We start from the raw sequence: 20,296 nt of genomic DNA on the forward strand, positions 1-20,296 counted from the left end.
AGGATACAGGGATTGTTGTCATCAATGCTGCAGTTGTCCAGAATCAAGGGGATGCCATCCAACTCATACACCTAAATAAAAACAGAAGTTTAATTTAACGGATGTCACAACAATACAAATGATGTTTCATGCAAGAAATATGTGAAAAGGTAACAGAGATGTTTGTTTAATCCAAAATATTAAACAAGCTACCAGGCATTACAGAGTAAATCTGGTGTCAGCAGTGAGTATCAAAACAGTAACAACACAAGCAGACACTGATTTCACATTCTGCCTTCATTTAGCCTGTGTTTGACTGAGGTGTTTTCTGTGGGGCTTCTCACATGGAGGCAGACAAGCCATGCTCAGTGACAGCTCATGCTTGCTTCCAGAAGGAAGAACCAGGAAAAACTGCTGAGTGGAAAAATAGGGGCAAAAAAAAGTTGAAAAATACATCTCCCCACATACACAAGTTCATAGGGAGCCACGTCTCCTGTACCTTCAGAAACAACGTGTTACCTCTACGTGCACAAGGACAGATTCTTTATATCAAGTAAGAGCCACTGACATTTCTCCTCTGAGAAGGTGTTTTTCATGTTATTAGCAAACCAGCAAACACAAGAACTGGCACTTTTTGTTTCCTGACCATACCCCACCCAGGGGAATTCACAAATTGCACTGATCCATGTGTGTGTATGTGAGATAACAATGTATAACCCTAATACACACACACACTACCCAGAACTTGGGATGAGCTGATGGTAACAATAAATATGGAACAGAATTATCTTAAGGGAAGTACATTTCCTAAGAGACTTGTGTGGATTTCTAAGGTACACTGTAACATCATGCATGCACAGCTACAGCTTTAGAAAGTTCTATGTACTTAAACGAAACCCTGCTCTAAACTAGCTGCAAAATTTCAACCTTGAAAATACTTTCTTAAGACACAGGAGCTTTTTAAATATATTTCAAAAGTAGTTTTAAAAAACCTTGAGAGGATGAGGACTAATTGTTTATATTCTTATACCCATATATTATTTATATGCTTTAAGGCACCTGCACATGGTCCTGGGCAACCCCACCTGCATTGAAGCACGGGGTTGGACAAGAGGTTCCTTCAGAAGTTCCTTCCAAACTCAAACATTCTGTGATAGCTAAATTGTATTTGTCCAAATCTTAAGTTCTTTAATTCCTTAAAATTTAGTCTCAAACCAAGAACTGTCAGGTAAAGGAATTTAAACAGAATTTAGGCCACAGCTTGATGACGGGATTCTCTCTCTCATCTTTTTTGTCCCAAGCAAGATGCACTTTTGTGTACCAAGGAAAACAATAAATCCCAAAGTTTACACTGCAGGATCATCAGCTTTCTGAAGTTCAAGTTCTGTGATAAGAGAAGTCAGTCAAGTAGGAGGAGATTTAGAGGTGAAATCCCTGACAGCCAATGGACCGGTAAAACTGAATTCAGAGACAAATCTGAGCACACCCCTCTTACCAGTTTCTTCTCAGATAATCTTACTGCAGAGTCTCAAGCTATAACACGAGAAAGCAACAGTGACAGACAGGACACACAGCCAGGCAAGCCTGACACGTATGAAAAGCAAAGAGCATGGTCAGGTCTTAAACCCCAACTTCCCCATCTGTGCTGACACGGACAGCTTTACCTACATGAAATACAGTTAATAACACAGGGTTAAAAATATCCACAACATGTTTGTGTCTCCTGCAGAGGCTGTGGATGATATCACACTTCAAAGGCCGAGCCAGCAGTGACCTCCCAGTAACCCAGCCCTTGCACGTGCTGGGGAAACGCTGGCCCTTTGATGCTCGGCTGCAGCCAAACCCTGAGGTGCCCTCAATGGTACCTTTGATTGTCCACCAGTGAAACGCTGAACAGTGCAAATGAATCGGGATTAAGTGCTGTCAGCTGAAACAAACCATGCTCCAAGATGTTTGGTTAACAAAGTAAGTATTTGGGGAAAGCAAAATTTTAATTAAAATCCACACACGCTTCAAAAAGTTGCTGTGGGAATGTGATGAGATTCCTTCAAAGTTAAGTGGGAACAGCAGCAGCACACCACAGCCTTAGTGATACCTTCGTGCCAACTACCTCTGCCTCACACCCACCCTTAGAGTCTCTTGACTTGAGAGACTCTTGAGTATCACATCATTAAACTGGACATATCATTTGCTCGAGTTCAGCACAGCTTTTGTCACCATGTTAACAGCTTAAGTGTGCCACCTGTGACTTCCTACTCAGGGAAATGAAGCAAGGAAACAACCCTTACAACTCACCCACCCAAGACAAATCTGTGTACTCCTCTGAGTGACTCGTGAGATGAAGAGACCAAACCGTGAGTAACCAGCACTAGAGAAGTTGCAGTTCATTCCAGCTGTTCCTGAACCAGCAGTGATCCACTGAAAGGGCATTTTATGGCCCCCTGAAATGTGTGCCTGTGTTCAGAAATGAGCTGGCTGCAGTGTGAGCCAGCTCAGCAGCTGCTGTGCAGGGAGCAGAGCTGTTCCTGCAGCGAGAGTGCCACAGACAGCCAGAGGGAGGAATCACCATCCCACCCAGGGTCCCCTCTGCACTGCTGAGAGCCTCTCACATCTTCTCACTCTGATCTCCCTGTAACCTCCCACACCACAGAACTTTGTAAACATCAAGAAACCGTCCTACATCTTAACCATGGCAACTGCACTGCCCAGTTCAAAGGGCTCAGGAAACTTTTCCCACTAGTTATTTGCCTTACAGTTTTTGCTCTGAAGAGAACTGTCTGTGAAATGCCCAGTGCAGAGCAAGGTACGGGACCTTTTGCAGGGATCTTCTGCAGGGCTCAGGGAAGGAGTCAATATCGCACAACACTCAAATCTTACTTTAAATATGGTGTGAAAGTATCCTGTGAGAAAAAACACACAGTGGCTGGTGTGAAACTAGCTGTAATCCATCCAGATTTGGGGAGAAAGTACAGACAGAAACTAAGGAATAGGACCGTTCCGGTGTCTGTCTCATAAACAGAACTGCTCACACTGGTCTGTGTTACAAAAGCTCATTGAATCCATTATCATTAGCACAATCGTTCACAAGAGAGTCCAAAAAAAGTATAAATTAACTGTAGCCTATTTACTGAATCTTTCCTTCTAGCAGCAATAGTGCCAAGGTCAGGGGGAAGAAGGTAAATTCTCCAAGCATGACAGTGCTTGTTGATGGATCTGCCTGCATCTGGTAAAATGCAACCAGAGTCTCCAGGTCCAGCAACTGCACTGACAGAAACAGGAAAAATAAAAATAATCCAGTAAAAAAAAAATCTCTCCACAGAATAATTAACACTTCAGGAACTGGAAATACTACCTAGTCAACTAAGAGTACAAAAAGAACACTCATGTCTTCAGATAACAGCTAGAACATGAACTGCTCTCCCACCAGAACGTGACGGATTTTCAGCCTTCAGTTGACATAGAAAGCAGAATGAGAAAGGTCTTTGTTTCAGGCACAGAAACACTCCTATTTCTTATAAGTTGAGTTTGGCCAAACTACAGATAAGCAAAAGGAAATGCACTCTCAGAAATAGAAGAGAACTAGAGTTTGAGTATCCATCTCATGCTAACACTTGCTCCTCTCTTTAATCATTACTGATAATCACTGAAAAACAGAAATACAAATCTCTAGGTTAAAAGAGGTTTGGGGCAGGAAAAACGTACTCTAGAAATGAGTCAAAACCCGGGAACAAGCAGGAGCCATTCACATGGAAAACCTCCAGATACAACATTCATTACACATCACCAGTTTCCTACCAGACAAAAGTCTGTCTCCAATCATGTTTAGCTCCACAGTATTCAATTTCAATTCACATTGTGGAACTTAAAACGTTTCAGGGAGCAACAAAACAGGCAAACTTCACATTTTTATGGACTTGGCTCCTTCCTTCACTGTTTGCAGTGCTCCCAGTTGTGTCACACAGCTGGAAACACCAAAGCCCACCCAGCAGCAGCACCTGGTTCACATGTACAGCTGTGCTGAGCAGTTACCAAACCCAGCCTTAGTCCACAGTGGATCTGGGCTCAAACTGCCACTACACAACTTCCCCTCCCAGGAGCACCTCTTTGGTTGTTCATCTGCCTGTCTGCTGATTCTCACGAGGCTAAAAGTAGGAGTCTAACAATAATTCTGATCCCTGCATCCCTCAGACAGATTCAACTGGTGAATGCACAGAGCACTGTAACACACTGAAACACGAGTCCCAGGCTCCTGGAGCAGACAGGTCTCCACAAACCACCTGACAAACCTTAACCATGAACACTCCACCTGGTCCTGCCCCAGGCAGGTGAATGGTTATGACCCTTCCCATCCCTTCTGTCTCATAAGTCTGCATGACTTTCTTAGTCAGACAATCACGCCAGACTGAATTACACCCAAGGCAAGGAATCCAATGACATATACATTGGGGATTTGTTGCCAATCTTTGGTCATCATTACAGATACTTTTAAGCCTTTTAATGGAGTCCCATCTGAATGTACCACATGATGACTACATAATGACAAGGTAAAGTAAATACATCCCTCAGACCCAGACACCAACCAGGCTGACCAACAGCAGTCTATTTTCCTCCACAACCTGCTCAACAAGTAGGTAATTAATTAGTGATTAGACATCTGAGCAGAATCCAGCACTCAGTGTGAGTAACAGAGCAGCTTAATAGAAGTAGGAATGTACCAACTGATCAGGTTCCCAAACAGCTCCTGCACAGCTATGATGGCACCAAAAAACTTATTTCGTTTTTTTCATTTCCGAGTCCTGGGTTTGGGCTTTTTTGTTTGTTTTTCCAAGCAGCAGAAGTGACAGGAGATACAGGAGATTCTACTCACAAAGGCAAAAGAACCCTTCAGTCCTTTGGTGCCAGTGGATTCCTGGGCCCACTGCAGACTCCAGGCACTTTGGCTTAGAACAGAGGCGGCTGCGGCCATCGCTCTATTATAGGAGTTCACCACATCCTGCAGATCCACTGAAATACTTGTGGACAGAGGCTCCCTTCTCCAGGACATCACAGCAGACTTGCTTAGCCCGTCTGAGAACTCCTTGCACCAGTGGGAATGACTTTGGGAGCCAAGAGGGTCCTTTATGTCCCTTTCAGCCAAGGCCGAGTCCCCAGAACACTCCTCCACCTCTGCACTGCCCAGTTAAGCAGGTACTGAACATTTCAATGGCTGAAATTCAGAAATCATGGCAAGAAAACCTGCTGCTCCTGCTCCATTCATTTCAAATATATTCTCCCTCTTTCAGCATTATTTCCCAGAGGAGACATGGGGTTTATTTCAACTCTCCTGCAAGAGGCAACCCCTATAACAAAAAAGTAATACTAAAAAAAAAATCTTAGAATCTAAAATGTGGGATATCTTTGAGATGTCCTGAAACTCTCTGCAGAGAGCTAATTTAGAAGGGGAAGGGAAGATGAAGGTAACAAGCACACCATCAGGCTTGAGCCAAAACAAGCAGACACTGGAGTGTCCAGCTACCAGGACAGGGTAACAAGCCACCTCAGCTGCTGAATAGTTTTTTCCACTGGTCTTTCCAAGAGCAAAACACAGGATTTTCCAGCCATTGAGATGATAATATAAACACTTGAGAATTGAGAATAGGTTCCCGCAAGAGACAGTAACACAAGTAGAACTTTTGTTTTTTAAACAATCCCACTTTGCTCATTGCCTTGGACAGTTCCTGAACCAGAAGCCACTTTTCAGTAACAAAGAGATGCTGCCATAAGGAGCAGGACCTTGGCTCTGTTTAGGGTTAGATCTGTGACCTGACTTGGGTAAAGGCAGGTCCAGCACAAGACTGATGTTGCTGGAGACACACCAGACTTGCCTGTCCTGGCAGCAGCAGTGAGAGAGAACAATGGTGCTGAGCATCATCCAAGAGAAGTCCTGCACTTCAAATCAACTGAGCTGGTACAAAACTGCATCAACACCACAGCACACATTTCCGTCCTTCCAGACACTCACTCTCCCATTCTCAGCCCACCAAAGCCAATAATCAGACAATCCTAGTCTGATGATTTCCAATCACTGCTATAAAAGAGGTTCTCTTAATTTTCTTCTTTCATCAGAACAAAAAGAAAGCTAAAGGAAATTAAGAGTTAGCTATGTGACTGAACACGTGTACAGGAGCATCAAAATTTCAAAACTGTATTTGGTTCCAAAGCAGATAGAACTGAAGACTTCAAATTACTTCAAAGCTCCGAAAAAACACAGGGATAGAGGTTGACTAAGTCACACAATTCCCTTCAGCCACAGTAATAACCATTGTAATAGGAAATTCCCAATCATTCTGGCAAGTTGCCACTGTTTTGGTGGGTATGGTATTTCTGTTTTCCATGTCAAGCTTTAGAAAGCATTTTATGAATCTCTCAATTAAAATAAGGGACTTTGCTTTGATGGTTGCATGCACTGGGTTGTGATTTTTGTGGGGGTGGTTTTGTTTTGTTTGGATTTTGTTTGTTTGGGGTGGTTTGTTTTTTTTTTTTTCAGTTTCACATTTTCTATTACATCAGGATAGCTTTTCTTCTGGAACAACATTCCAGGCACTCCAATAAAATATCCCCATTCTGAAAATCTCCGACACTGACAGAAGACTGCATTACCACAGAACGTTTCTGTTGAAGGTTTCCTCATTAGTGTCCCACAGATGATCACAGCCAAAAATCAGCACCACAGCCTTGTGACTCTGTCAGACTCTTTGCTCTGTTTCTCTTGTCAGTTTTGGTACTTAGTCCATTCTCCTGCACACACCTGCCTTGCTGCTCCTGAAACACAGCCCAGCTGAAACCCTTGAAAACTGCTGGCTGCTTACAGCTTGGAGAGAGTGGGACTGGAAAAGGAGGAAAAGCATTCCAAACTCATACTCTGTTTGGAGGAACACACACCCCTACGGAGGCCACATGTGTCATCACTCTCACACATCACTACTGTACTCCAAAAGTGCTTCCACTCCCAGCATCAAGGATTACAACTCTTACTTGGAAATCTCTGAATTCAGCAAGGACAAATAAATGCCAGTCAGATGTTCCACTCTCTAATGATGACTTCTGTTGTGTCCAGCATTACTTAACATTCTCATTTCATTTCACTTTGAAACAAGGATTTAAAAAAAAAAAATAAAAAAGAAATCGATGTCAGACATATAATTTCATTTGCAGCAAATGCTCAAATGATGAAAACAATGTGTGTGAAAATATGGAGGATGATTTCAAAATGTGCAGTGCTTTGTGCCAGGGATTGCTGCATTTCATGGTGAAATGAAATAAATAAATCCATGACCCAGCACACTGAATCACTGACAGCCTCCAGACTGAGAGCAAAGTCCCACAGCCACCCAAGTGGGGGCAGTTCCCTGTAATTCCTCCCAGTTTCCTATTGCTCGATTGTGAAGGGACTTTAGCAGTGATAAATTCTTTTAAGGAGCTGTAAAGAATAAGTTATGGAGTATGTTTGTATCACCCCAGTCTTCACAGCCTAGGAAGGATGGGAGGAAAGAAGAAAAGGAGACAGTTTGTAGGTTAGAAGACTGGAAAGAGCACACAGACATTCATCAATGGCATTCCCAACTCTCTGCTTCCACAGTGTCTTGCAGGCAGAGCTTCCAAGATTTTAGTGACAGGTCAAAGAACAAACCATTAATTTTCTAGTACGTGTGTACAGGACGTGCACTCTGTTACATGTTAAGTATAAAACCAGCCTTCACAGTAATTCAATTTTTCAGTAGGTTAAAACATCGTAAAACCAAGTGTTCCAGAAAAAGACTGTAAAATGCCTTTATCAGGCAGAAATGGTAAATGGGAGACTGCAGGACCCAGCTGGCTACTAAAGCCAGCAGTTCAATGGTGTGTGCTGCTTGTGTTTGAAATCAGAGCAGTCGGGGGAGCCACAGAAGCCCCGAACCCTGCAGTAAATAACCTGCCACGCTGAGCAATGCCAACCTCACACTGCTTTATAGGAAATGTCACCTCTTCTGAGACACAAGCAAATAACACAGCTATGGGCCTTCTGAAAGGGAAAAACCAAGCCCACTCCAAATATTGCAATTACCAGAAGTGTTTTGTTTCAGGACTAACAGATGTGGCCTCACTTTACTGGGGATGGGTCCAGAGGAGGCCAGTGCAGGTGCAAAGGGAGTCTCAAGCTGCAGAAGCTTTAGACATGCACTGTTCTACTGAGATTGATCCCTGTCTCCCTCCCAGGAACTTCTTCCTTCATGACACCTCCAAGTCACAGAGCATTCTTCATCCAGAACAGAACACTATTTCAAATACAAAGCAAAGCAACTACACTTTCTTTTATTTTGCGAGAGTAATTCACCGGCTTTCTTTTTATTTTATAATCCCATAAAAACATCAATCCTGGTCTAAATAACTCCTGTAAAGCCCCTTCCCACCCAAACCATCCTGATATTCTGTGATTTGCTGACCAGCTCAGCTAAAGAAGTGGGGGAAATCCCTGTGCATGCACATTATTCAAGTATTTCATGTTCCTCACGTGGCAGAGCAGAAAGGTTTTTACTTTGGTTTGGGGTCTTTTTTACAGCTTTTATACAAACAGGATTAAACCCTCAATGATTCCAGGGTTTTGCCAATAGCAGTGTTTCCTTTTTAACTGCAAAAGAAATCTGAATGTTGATCTTTTAATGACTGCTCAGCATTTTTGACAACTTCTACCCCTTTTGCTAATGGAACTTCAGACAAAAATAACTTCTAGAGAGTTTCCCCACTGACAATCATTACGAAGCGTGATTCTGGTGGCATAAAGTTCTCATTACATTTCCATTATATTTGTGGCAAGTCCCACACTGCCACAGCACAAAGGGATTCAGAAATCAGCCAAATGATAGACTGGGTTACACCAGTACAGCAGTTCAGTACCTGCCCCCTCTCAGCCCTTATCTACAGCCACAGCAACACAGGAGAGCAGAATAAACCCCTGCACTGGCCCAGCCCTCCTGTGGCACTGACAGTGTTTCTTTGCTGACAACCCAGACTTACAGAAAGTTGAGCAATTATTCTCTGCATTTACCTGAAACTCTAAGAACACACATTTTCTTCTAATGATTCACCAAGCGTAACCTTTGCACAGGATCAGATTCTCTTATTAAGATAAATTTAGCCACCTTGTTGAGATTAAGATCAACTTTACATTTAGAAAACAAGGCTCCTGATGTTGTGATTTATATGTCTATAAAAGCCATATATTTAGTATGCATGATATACAGTAACTCAGGTATGCACTAAATTTCATGCTGAAAGCTGCTGATGCCTCAGGCTACTGAGCGAGATGATACATGATTCTGTACATAAGGAGACTGCAAAGCAGTTTCTTAATTTACCTCTAAATTACAGTTACCAGAGGGTTTTCTGAGTATTTGTCTCTAAATGTCTTTTAGTCTGGTAATAACAACTGCAGGTACTATGAAAGTAAAATTGCCAGCTTCTGGCTGAACTCGTATAGCTGTGATGAACAAAAGTCTAAATTTTTAAATTTGTAAAGGTCTTGTTCACATGGTTTTTAGAACACCATAAAAAATGTATCCTTTCCTATGGTCAATTAACCTGAAAATATTACTGTGCAAAACAAGGCATGTATGTATACACACTCAAGCACTAAGCCAAATATTTATAAAATTTGAAGTGTTCTGTTTTGGTTTACTGTTATTTCCTTTCTTGCAACAGATCATTCATTTGATTTCAGGCTTGTGCCTATAAAATCAAGACTGCAGGTTCTAACTGAAAACTAGCAAGAGTTCTTGTTTCAAGACAGTTTCATTACTCTACCTTAAGTATATGTATGTTATTCCAACTTCACTCAAGGAAACCTACCCAGGCACAGCAACTCTTCCTATCGAGTCCATTACAGAAAAACAGATCTCATAGGAACAGAGCTGGAGGGCACATTCCAGTAGATGAAATTTGTACCAAAATAAATGCAGTCATAAAAATCATAAACAGTTTTAAAAAATGTGGAGTTCTACGAGTCACTATTTTTGATTATTTTTTGAAAACCTCTGCAGGAGTTTAATAATAAGCAGTGTTTTGTTTGAAGCTGATTTTCAAAGGGGCAGGCCGACACTTTTACAGCCCAGCCTGCAGGACCAGGATGACAGTAATGGTGGGTCAGGAGGTGAGAGGAGGAAAAGCCTTGAATCAGAACCTCCATCACCTGCCACCAGGTTGATCTATTGTAGGGGAACTAAAAATGGCATTTTTAGTCTCAAATTTACAAAACCACCTGTAAGCTTATCTTTTTCCTTCTCAGCAGGTACCAATTCTAAAGGCACTAAATGGTGAGGTGCTTGTGAAACTGCACAATTCCAGAGCTGGAATTAAAAAACAACACCAAATACTCCACTTAAATCAAAAGTTCCAGAAGAACTGGCAGTAGTGAATGTCCTCTCAAACTGCATCAGCTCCTCATGACTGGAGCTGTGGGGAACAGGCAGAGTTGAGGCAACTGAACAGACCTGGCAGGAAAATGCCAAAGGAGTGATGTCCATGGACAAGGGAACACAAGTTAGATAGATGCAGCTTCAAGGGAACTTACCAATTTATTACTAATTTTCACTGAGCTGTTTCCATTTCTGTTTGCAAGCAAAACACTAGTTTTTGGGGGTTTTTTTGCTACAATACTGAACAATTGCCTGAGATAAGTCCCTTCAGTATTTCAAAATAAAGCCCTCTGATATTTCCAAAACCAAATACACAACCTTAAATTTCCTGGACTTAAAGGGGAAAGATTTTTAGAGAAGCTGGAAACTGTCTTACAGAAAATTGCAAGCCCTAAACAGCTCCATGGATAGCACCCCTCATTTTCTAAAAGGACAGGAAAAAATTAATTTGAAGGTAAATATTATAATTTACCCTTACTAAAACTCATATTGCCAACTTCAATATGAATTCACTGAACTCCATAATTATGCTGTAGAACAGTAATTGCTAGACCAAATTCGAAATCCTTCTTATTTTGTCATAGGTAAGATTAATGTCAAACCAAAGCTGACTGTAATGCTAAAACACACACAAACCCCAGAAAGCGACTCAATACTTACTTTAGTTTATTAAGAACACAAAAACTTTTATCTTCTCAAGATGAAGCTAATCTTCATTGCAGAATGATTTGGATTGGATGGGACCTTAAAGTTCATTCCCATCCCACCCCCTGCCATGGGCAGGGACACCTTCCACCAGCCCAGGTTGCTCCAAGCCCTGTCCAACCTGGCCTTGGACACTTCCAGGGCTGGGGCAGCCACAGCTTCTCTGGGCAACCTGTGCCAGGGCCTCCCCACCCTCACAGGGAAGAATTTCTTCCTCATATCCAATCTAAACCTGTTCTCTGCCAGTTTGAAGCCATTCCCCCTCATCCTGTCACTGCAGTTCCTGATGAACAGTCCCTCTCCAGCTTCCCTGTAGGGTCCCTTCAGATCCTGGAAGGTGCTGTGAGGTCTCCACTCAACCTCCTCTCCTCCAGTTATACATTCTCCCCATTACAAAAATAGGGGCTATATTTTTTATTATTTATTATTAGTAGTGTGCTATTAGTGCATTTACTAATGTATTAATGATGTTACTGGGAAAAGAGCTCGACCGGGACTGGAAATCATGGAAAAGCACATGTGAAAGCCTCCCTTCGTTCCAGAGCCAGCAGGCAGTTCCAGAGCCTCTGGTAAGGCTGTTCCCAGGGTTTTCCTGCTGGGCAGGAGGCTCCCAGCCAAGCTGGCCAGAGAGGAAGACCCTTCCCCAGCTCGTGCCCACAGTTGCCACCGTGAGGCACACAAAGAACAGCCAGTGCTGAAGCCCAAGGTCCCTCAATGCACTGGGTTTTGGCTTGGTGTACACCCACCATCTGCCCTGTTCACATTGTTGTTGATTGAACACACAGAGCAAACTCTCTAAACCCAGTACGGGCTGTAAATCAGACCCATATTGTGAGATCCACTCTGAGGGGAGCTGGGAACCAGAACTCCCTCAGCTTTCATTCAGTGTGAGGGCTGACCACCCAACCCTCCTCTCTGAACCTGCCTTTCTGTGCAGTGGGAGTAGTTGCTTCCCCCTCCTCATGAGCACGTGTTTATGGACACAAACTGCCTCAGGACTGAGCAGTGTGTTTATCTGAACCCATCTGGATGTATCAAACCAGGGGAAGCTGCAGACAGGATATCACATCACCAGCCTTTCCAAAGTTTCCACGGCACTTCAATAGTGTTCTGTGATATCACACACACCAATCTAAGCAATTTTCAAGACACTATAAGGCAATAATATTTTCAGGCAGTTCATAGCAAGTTAATACTCAGCTTTCACTGAAAACACTAACTCTGCTTAATTGCTCCAGGGGCCTTTGAAAATCTCAGCAAGAGAGAACAATAAGCAGTAAATCAACCCTTTCAAAACGAAAGCAATCCCCTCCCCTCCACTGTCATTAGGTATTCCACAAAAATGTATTTCACTTCCACAAACACATATTACATCATAGCAGGGCAGAGACAGAGCTATGCAAGAGTGATTAACAGGACTAATAAAACTTCTCAGAAATATTAAAAACTTTGATTATATACTCTAATACGAACGGGGAAGTGGAAGATCATTTCCATATTCCCCATTTAGAAGACCATACTATTAGAATTTGTCAGACAAAGACACTTTTAGCAGTGCTTTTCTCACTGAAATTAAGTTAGTCTAACAAATCCTGGAGGAGAGCCACATCTTTTATCACTCAAAGAAAAAAAAATCATATTTAAAGCTTGCTGCCCTTTCCTCTTTTTCCTCACTGTGCAAACAAAACTGATTTTCTATACAGGAATTATAAAATAAAGGGTTCCAAGTGATTTGATAGAGGCGGACCTACATCTTTAAAGTGACATGAAAAATGGAGGGACTAATTCAAAGACTTAAAATTCAGTTCATGTAACAATTCCCACCCATTTGCCTTCACCTGAAGTTGAAATTTGGTCTCAGACTTTTTAAAGAAAGTGCAAAAGTGAAAACCACAAAGGAACTAGGCACTGGTTTGCATTCTATAGGGCTGGAGCATAAGGTAAGCAGGCAAACATTGCATTGTTATTAACAAACTCAGCATAATTGTGATAATGATTTGAAGACACACAAAAAAATCGCCTCCTTTACACCATCAATTCCAAGCCCTATTTCTAGACCAGCAATATATTCACATCAAGGTCAGGTATCTGTTTACATGTCAGAGTCCTGCCAGAACAATGTGTAAACTCACCTTGTCTTGGTTTTCCTTATTTTTGTAACACAAATTTCCAATCAATCGAATGAGATGAGATTTAAAACCCACGGCTGGATGTGAAACTTCTTCCTGCCCTGTCACAGCATGTGTGGCAGTGAAAACATTCACAGCTTGTTTCCCAGCAAGGTGAGTTAATCTCAGGGTATCTACAGAAAACAAAACCACTTTAATTCAGCAGCACGTGGAAATCAGGATCACTTGGCACAGAGCTTCACTATTGATTGCTGAGCTCAAAGTTAAACAACCCAGTGTCAGATATTCAGCCCTGTGTCAGGAGAACTGTGACAGCTTGCTTCCTTCCGTGGTTTGTGGTAGTACAACCATGAAAGACCACCCCAAGAGGGGATTTTTGCACACTTTCTACACACCAACATGGTTCAGACATGAAGTCTGAAGGCTGCTGCTCTCCATCTCCATTTGAAGAGGTTGTTGAGGATTCTGGCACCACAAATACACTGCTAAAAACAATTGGGGTTTTGGTGTTTTTTTTTAACCTATTTCTCTTCACAGTCCATAAGTTCTTACAATTTTCTCACAAAGTGGTGGCATATCTCAGTCTCAGAAAGTGCTGAAACTAGGAAAGCACAGGTCAGGGTATGTACACCCCCTCCTCATTCCTCCCTGACTATACAGAGCCTGTCTGGAACATCCTGGTTCTTTTCTTCCCTTGCTCTTTCTTAGCTCCTTTCACACTGACCTTTAAAGGTCACTGAACTTGGTTGGTAACATTCACACTGCACTTCAGGTTCAGTTCTCAGAAATATGGGAAACTGAAGGGAACAGGCATGGAGGAAAAGCCCTGTTTGTACCTCTGGAGGGAATTCTTCCATGCATCCAGCCAGTGGAAGAACACGGGCAGCAGCTGTGCTGCCCCTTGCACTGCTCTGTGCACGAACAGCACATTGCTGACACCTCAGTCAAGGCTCTGCTGGGCTACAGGGGCCGACAGAGCGAGTGGAGAAGCAGCAAATTTCCAGGAAGGAATCAAATATTTGAAAATGCAGATGAACCCGATCTCCTATTTATTTATCTTATGGAAAGCTCAGAATCATAACGGCTGCCCGCTGTGGAAAACATGGAGCCCGCCGGCATGAAGAGGCCAAGGGGCAAACCCGGGGGCTCCCTCACCTACAGCAAACCCAGAGTGCTCCCTCACCTACAGCAAACCCGGGGGCTCCCTCACCTACAGCAAACCCGGGGGAGCCCTCACCTACAGCAAACCCGGGGGAGCCCTCACCTACAGCAAACCCGGGGGCTCCCTCACCTACAGCAAACCCAGAGTGCTCCCTCACCTACAGCAAACCCGGGGGATCCCTCACCTACAGCAAACCCAGAGTGCTCCCTCACCTACAGCAAACCCGGGGGCTCCCTCACCTACAGCAAACCCAGAGTGCTCCCTCACCCACAGCAAACCCAGAGTGCTCCCTCACCTACAGCAAACCCGGGGGATCCCTCACCTACAGCAAACCCAGAGTGCTCCCTCACCTACAGCAAACCCGGGGGCTCCCTCACCTACAGCAAACCCAGAGTGCTCCCTCACCCACAGCAAACCCGGGGATCACTCACCTACAGCAAACCCGGGGATCCCTCACCTACAGCAAACCCAGAGTGCTCCCTCACCTACAGCAAACCCGGGGGATCCCTCACCTACAGCAAACCCGGGGGATCCCTCACCTACAGCAAACCCAGGGATCACTCACCTACAGCAAACCCGGGGGATCCCTCACCTACAGCAAACCCAGGGATCACTCACCTACAGCAAACCCGGGGGATCCCTCACCCACAGCAAACCCGGGGGATCCCTCACCTACAGCAAACCCGGGGATCCCTCACCCACAGCAAACCCGGGGGCTCCCTCACCTACAGCAAACCCGGGGATCCCTCACCCACAGCAAACCCGGGGCTCACTCACCCACAGCAAACCCGGGGCTCACTCACCCACAGCTGCTTCCAGCAGCCCAGGCAGAGCCTGCAGCCGGTCCAGCTGCCCACTGCTGGAGGTCAGCTCACAAAGGACATCGAGGAGCCGGACTGTCACCAGCGCTTCCTGGGAATGGAAAGGGCATTTCTGAAAACCCTGACAAGGAATATTGTACAAACAAACCCGGGGACAGAAACAGGGGACAGGAACTCTCAGCACCTCGAGTTCCTTGCAGGTCTTCTAAAACTGCCAAGAACACATTTATATAAAATGAGGACATATCTTTAAAATAACAATAGTGTATTACACTGCAATAACTTCTTTCCTACAGCGTTATATGTGCCTGAAAAACCATGGGGAAACCAAAACAGAGCCATAAGGGATACAATTTTAACAAAAACACAGGAGCTTCCAAAAGCAGAAATACAGAAAATTGCTAGCTGAGAAAATTATTTCTGTATAAATGTTTTCTTTGAGTTTATTCAGTCGGAGTGTCCCGCTCTAAAGACACAAACGCCGCCTGCAAGACACCACTTTGTTATCCGCAGGAATTCTGTAAAGTTCTGTGGTCAAATGAACTTTGGCTGCGAGAATTTACATTATTCTTGGGTAAATAGGGTTGGGACCAGAGATGCAGCATATTGGTGAGGTACAAGACACACCATTTTATTTGCATATTATTTATTCAGACAGGGAACTATTTTTTCTCATGGAATATGTTGATGTTGCTCATAATGACAATCCAGCACTTGGAGGAACTACCTTAAGAGCACTTGGCAGAATCTGGGACACCACATATTGCTCAGGTGCCAGGCTGGGGCTGCAAGATGATCCCACTCAAGGTGTGGTACATAAACTGCAAGCAGCCATGAAAAGGCTCACACATTGGTCACAGGAACTATTCCTGCCTTGTGTGTTCCAGGACAAAGACAGGCTTTCTTACCCACAGTATAATATTTGTGAACCCCTATAATCAATATAATGTAATTAAAACCATCAACGATAGTGCTGAGTAATTAAGTACTACAATTATATTCGTTCCTTGCTCCTTGAAGACACCAAATCACTACAGGGTCCAGATCCTAAAGCTTAATTTCCATTTTTTATCTCACACAGGTGTAAGAAGGTGCAAGTCTTGCCCTAAATTATTCAACAGATTGCCTTCAACAGCACAAAACCAGACTGTAAATACATCAGCCATTATCTTGCTACAAATTAAGAAGACTCCAATTGTATTTCAGAGACAGTAACCAGCTATTTACAATTTTTAAGAGCAACAAACTATTTAAAAACCACAAAAGAACTCCCAAATTCTTATCTACATTTGAAACTCAATAATTTCAAAGAAACTGTTTAAACATCTCTGGTTGACTCCCTCCCCTGCTGTCAACCAAATCTTCTTTTGGTTGACACCTGTACAAAAGGAAGACAGTAAAGGAGAATACTTCCTTTTGAAGTTCAAACCCCCCAAATATTTTGAAATCTGAAAGCCATCTTGATATGAATATAATCTGAAAAGCAAATAAGGAAATAATCGATGAGTTTTTAAATAAACATATTTTGAGAGAGATGCAGAAAAGATATTCCTTATAAAGAGATGAAATAACAACTTCAAGTCCAGGGAAGGGTTTTATTTTGCAAGCATGGCTGAAAGTTAGTGCAAGCAGACTGATGCTGAAGTCAGGCTTAGAATGGAAAAGCTATTTTAAATGTTGGTTTAAGTGCTGCAGAAGCATATGATTAACTTCTCATGGGTTTAAGATGGAAGTTACAAGACCTGAGGTTCCTTAAGGAAAAAAGGCAGTGCCTACATGTAATAAATTAAACAGTGGATGGGACACCAGACAATATTTTGGGAGCCAGGCCAGCCCGAGGGCTGTTCCCAAAGGCACTTTCGCTGTGGCCTCGGAGCTCTGGAGTCCAGGGCAGATCAGTGGAACAGAGCCTGGGGTCCAGGCAAAGCTGAGTTCAGTGCCACACATGTTGCCTAAAGCATTTTTAATGACAGATTCCACATGCACAACTGCATTTTTTGCAGTCAAACACAACTGTTATGCAAAACCTAAAATATTTATACAATCAAGGAGAAATTGGTGCAATTCTTCATGATTTCTGGTAAGAAAACAAACAGCTTTATGAATTTGGGCTGGAATTTCTCTTCTCCCACGGTAAGCATATGTTATGAATAAATGTATACACACAATACACATGCACACATAGTGCCCTCCAGTTATTCAGCTGTTAGGACTCATATTTGGTGCTCATTCAATGACCCCTGCTTCCTACCAGTGACACTCAACTTAGAGCACATTATGTTTCTGTGAGAGAGGAATAAGAAGTCAGCGTCAAACAGGTTGGGTTATTCAATAATATTCACAATACTGCTGCCCCAGCACCTTCAAGTTGGACAGAGACCTCTTTCTGCTGGGTGCAAACAAATGTTTTTTTCCAAGAAACAAAACCACAGAATACTTGGAAAGTAACCACAAAGGATTAAAAACAAAAAATGGGGAAAAAACCCCAAAAAATGAATTGCCTCAGTGTATGGCCTGTTACTGCCAAGTTAGTACCTTTTCCAGAAATAGCCAATTAAGACAAGAAGAGATTGCTGTGTGCTCGTTGGTTTGTGTTTGTTGTTTTGTTTTTTCTTTAACATATCCAACTATCACCTCCTCATAAAGTGATTTTTAACATCTTTTCATAACAGTTCTCAACTTAAATTTAAAATTCTTGTGCCTATTTAAACAAACAAACAAAAAAAATCAGCAAGTATAAGGGTATTTATCATATCAAAGCATTTAAGCCGTACCTGATCCTGTGCCTGTGGAGCAGCAGCGAACCTGAGCACGGCTCCACACTGCTCCTGGAAACAGCCTGCCAGGAAGGTGGCGTGGCTCTCCAGCACCTCCAGCTCCTCACTGCCAACAGAGCTCTTCTCACTCACCTTCACCAGCATCAGCTCCAACAAAGTAACTCTGGGAGCAGAAAACAACTCGTTAATCACTGAGCCACAGAGAACCATTAGTACAATAAACTGATACTCCCCTTAAAAATGTTACAAACAATTAGCATGCAGAGGGGATTGTAAAAATTAAGAACTCTCACCAATACTGGCAATCAGTTCCTGCCTGCTGGTTTATTTCTGCACACCAATAATTTAATTCATCGTTCAAGTAATACTATCTGCCCAGACAGTATTTTTCTCAAGTCTATTTGAATTTCTAATTTCTCATGTCCTAACACAATGTTACTGTGACTGCACATTCCCTCTGTCTAAAGTTTCCACCAAAACAGCTCTTAAAAGCTGTTGTTAAGTTCAGCAAAGTAAACACAGACTATTTGTCAGCTTCTGTTTGAAAATAGCAGCTTTTCACAACCCTTGCCTTGCCCCTAGTCCTTCACTAGGTCTCCTCCAAGACTCCAAACCAATTCCGAGCACAAACAGGAAAATAAAAATTGATATGTACTTTATATATCAGCTGTTCTTTACAGTTTTATAATTGCAACTTTATGGACTAAGCAAATCCAAGTTAATTACTTGTATACTCAGTAAGAATCACTGTGCATATCAAGCCAGCAAGTAAGAGGACACATAATGAAGCTGCTCTATAAAATGTACTCGGGTCATTTTTCTTAACTGCTTCAATGTCACTTTATTTCCAATATCCCTTCACGCTGTCAGGGCAAACTGGAAGCATTTAGTGGAAGCAGGACTTGGAGGTGGCAGAGGCCCTCCCACAGCTCCCTGCTCCACCTGGGCTCCTGAGTCCCACTTCACCCTCTCAGCCTCAAAGGGCACTATTTATTGAACGGATTCAGGAGCAGGCTCAGGGTTTCCTTTCACTGAAATATTTGCAATTCAGATGGAAGGACCGACATTTAAACATGTGGAATAGTTCAAATGCTTTTTCTTTTAAATTTACCAAGCAGGTTGTCAGGAGGGGAAGAGAAACGTCTTTCTGTGTGGAAAAAGCTCGGTCACTGCTTTATTAACCTCCAGGAACCCACCCCTATTAATCACGTAACAGCTCCTCAGTCCTCGCTGAACTGAGCCCTTGGTGTCACTGATCCAGCTGCACTAACCCATTCTCTGCAGGAGCACAAAACCCTTTTCAACACGGCAGCACAGCAGTGCTCCCAGCTCCTCTGGGACAGGAGGCTGAGCCCCCTCTCCCAGGCTCTGCCTGCTCCTGCTCTGCAGGTCCCAGCAGGGCACCACACCCTGCCCACACGTCCAGGCCGACAGAGCCCAGGTCCCCAGCACCCCTCACCCACCCAGGCTTTCCCACCCGGCCCACCAGACAAAACCCAAGGGACGTGTCCTTCACCCCCCACACAGGGCTGGGCTTGACAGGCCACCTGTCCCCAAGTGTAGGGCCTTCCCTTCACGTGCTCAGCCAAGAACACAGGCTGCTCACAGACTTGATGAACACAGGAGTCATTCCAATAAAACACTACCTCCTGCTTGGCAGGATTCTAGTCAGCTCTTGTTGCACCAGTAATCCAAATAATACCCGTTCAGAAGTGACAAGCAATCCTTCTGTGAACAACCTGGAGGGTCACCACATAAACTATTCAACAGATTAAACAGTCGCCAACAGGGAAATGTTTTGCATGACCCTTCCTCTTGCAATATAATTGGTGCCTTTTTCCACAACCATAATCCTTCCAGAAAAACAGGAGTGACGTTAAAACACCACCTGCCTGACATTGCTTGAGAAGGTTTTCTGTTCTCCTTAGGCATTCAAGTCAAACTGTTTTCCTGAGTTTCATTCCAGGCACAGTCATTCAGGACATGCCCATCTTTCCCTGAATTTCAAGCAACTCTTGCCATTCAGCCAATAATTTCCTGAGAGCGACATGCTTTGTTCGGGTACATGTTCTCTCACATTCCTTTCTTCTATTGTTTCTCTCAGTTTTCTTCCAAGACTCACCCTAATTTTTCCAAGTTAGTTCTCCCACACAGTGCAATTTGCCCACTTCCTTTAAATGATCTCAGGACTCTTTAGCCATAGAGATGAAGAGTTTATTTCTACTTGTTTGTCTAAATACAACAAATATGTATATACGTGGAGCTAAATACAACAAATATGACAATTGTTATT

At 43.3% G+C, this 20,296-nt stretch overlaps 1 protein-coding gene across 3 annotated transcripts in view; it reads right to left on the reverse strand.

Moving 5' to 3' along the window:
• The window catches only part of ATXN10 (ataxin 10), a 67,281-nt gene that overhangs the window by 15,878 nt on the left and 31,107 nt on the right, over window positions 1-20,296 (reverse strand). For all 3 annotated transcript variants that reach the window (XM_051772552.1, XM_051772553.1, XM_051772551.1), the window contains 4 exons: window positions 18,001-18,166; window positions 15,209-15,317; window positions 13,247-13,416; window positions 8-71 (listed from right to left, as the gene is read on the reverse strand). In XM_051772552.1, coding sequence (XP_051628512.1) covers window positions 8-71; window positions 13,247-13,416; window positions 15,209-15,317; window positions 18,001-18,166 — 509 coding nt within the window. The remainder of the gene's footprint in view (window positions 1-7; window positions 72-13,246; window positions 13,417-15,208; window positions 15,318-18,000; window positions 18,167-20,296) is intronic.

Source organism: Manacus candei, unplaced genomic scaffold (genome assembly GCF_025592945.1).
Source record: "Manacus candei isolate 608988 ecotype Guabito, Panama unplaced genomic scaffold, ASM2559294v1 h1tg000153l, whole genome shotgun sequence".
In the NCBI taxonomy this organism is placed as follows: Eukaryota; Metazoa; Chordata; class Aves; order Passeriformes; family Pipridae; genus Manacus; species Manacus candei.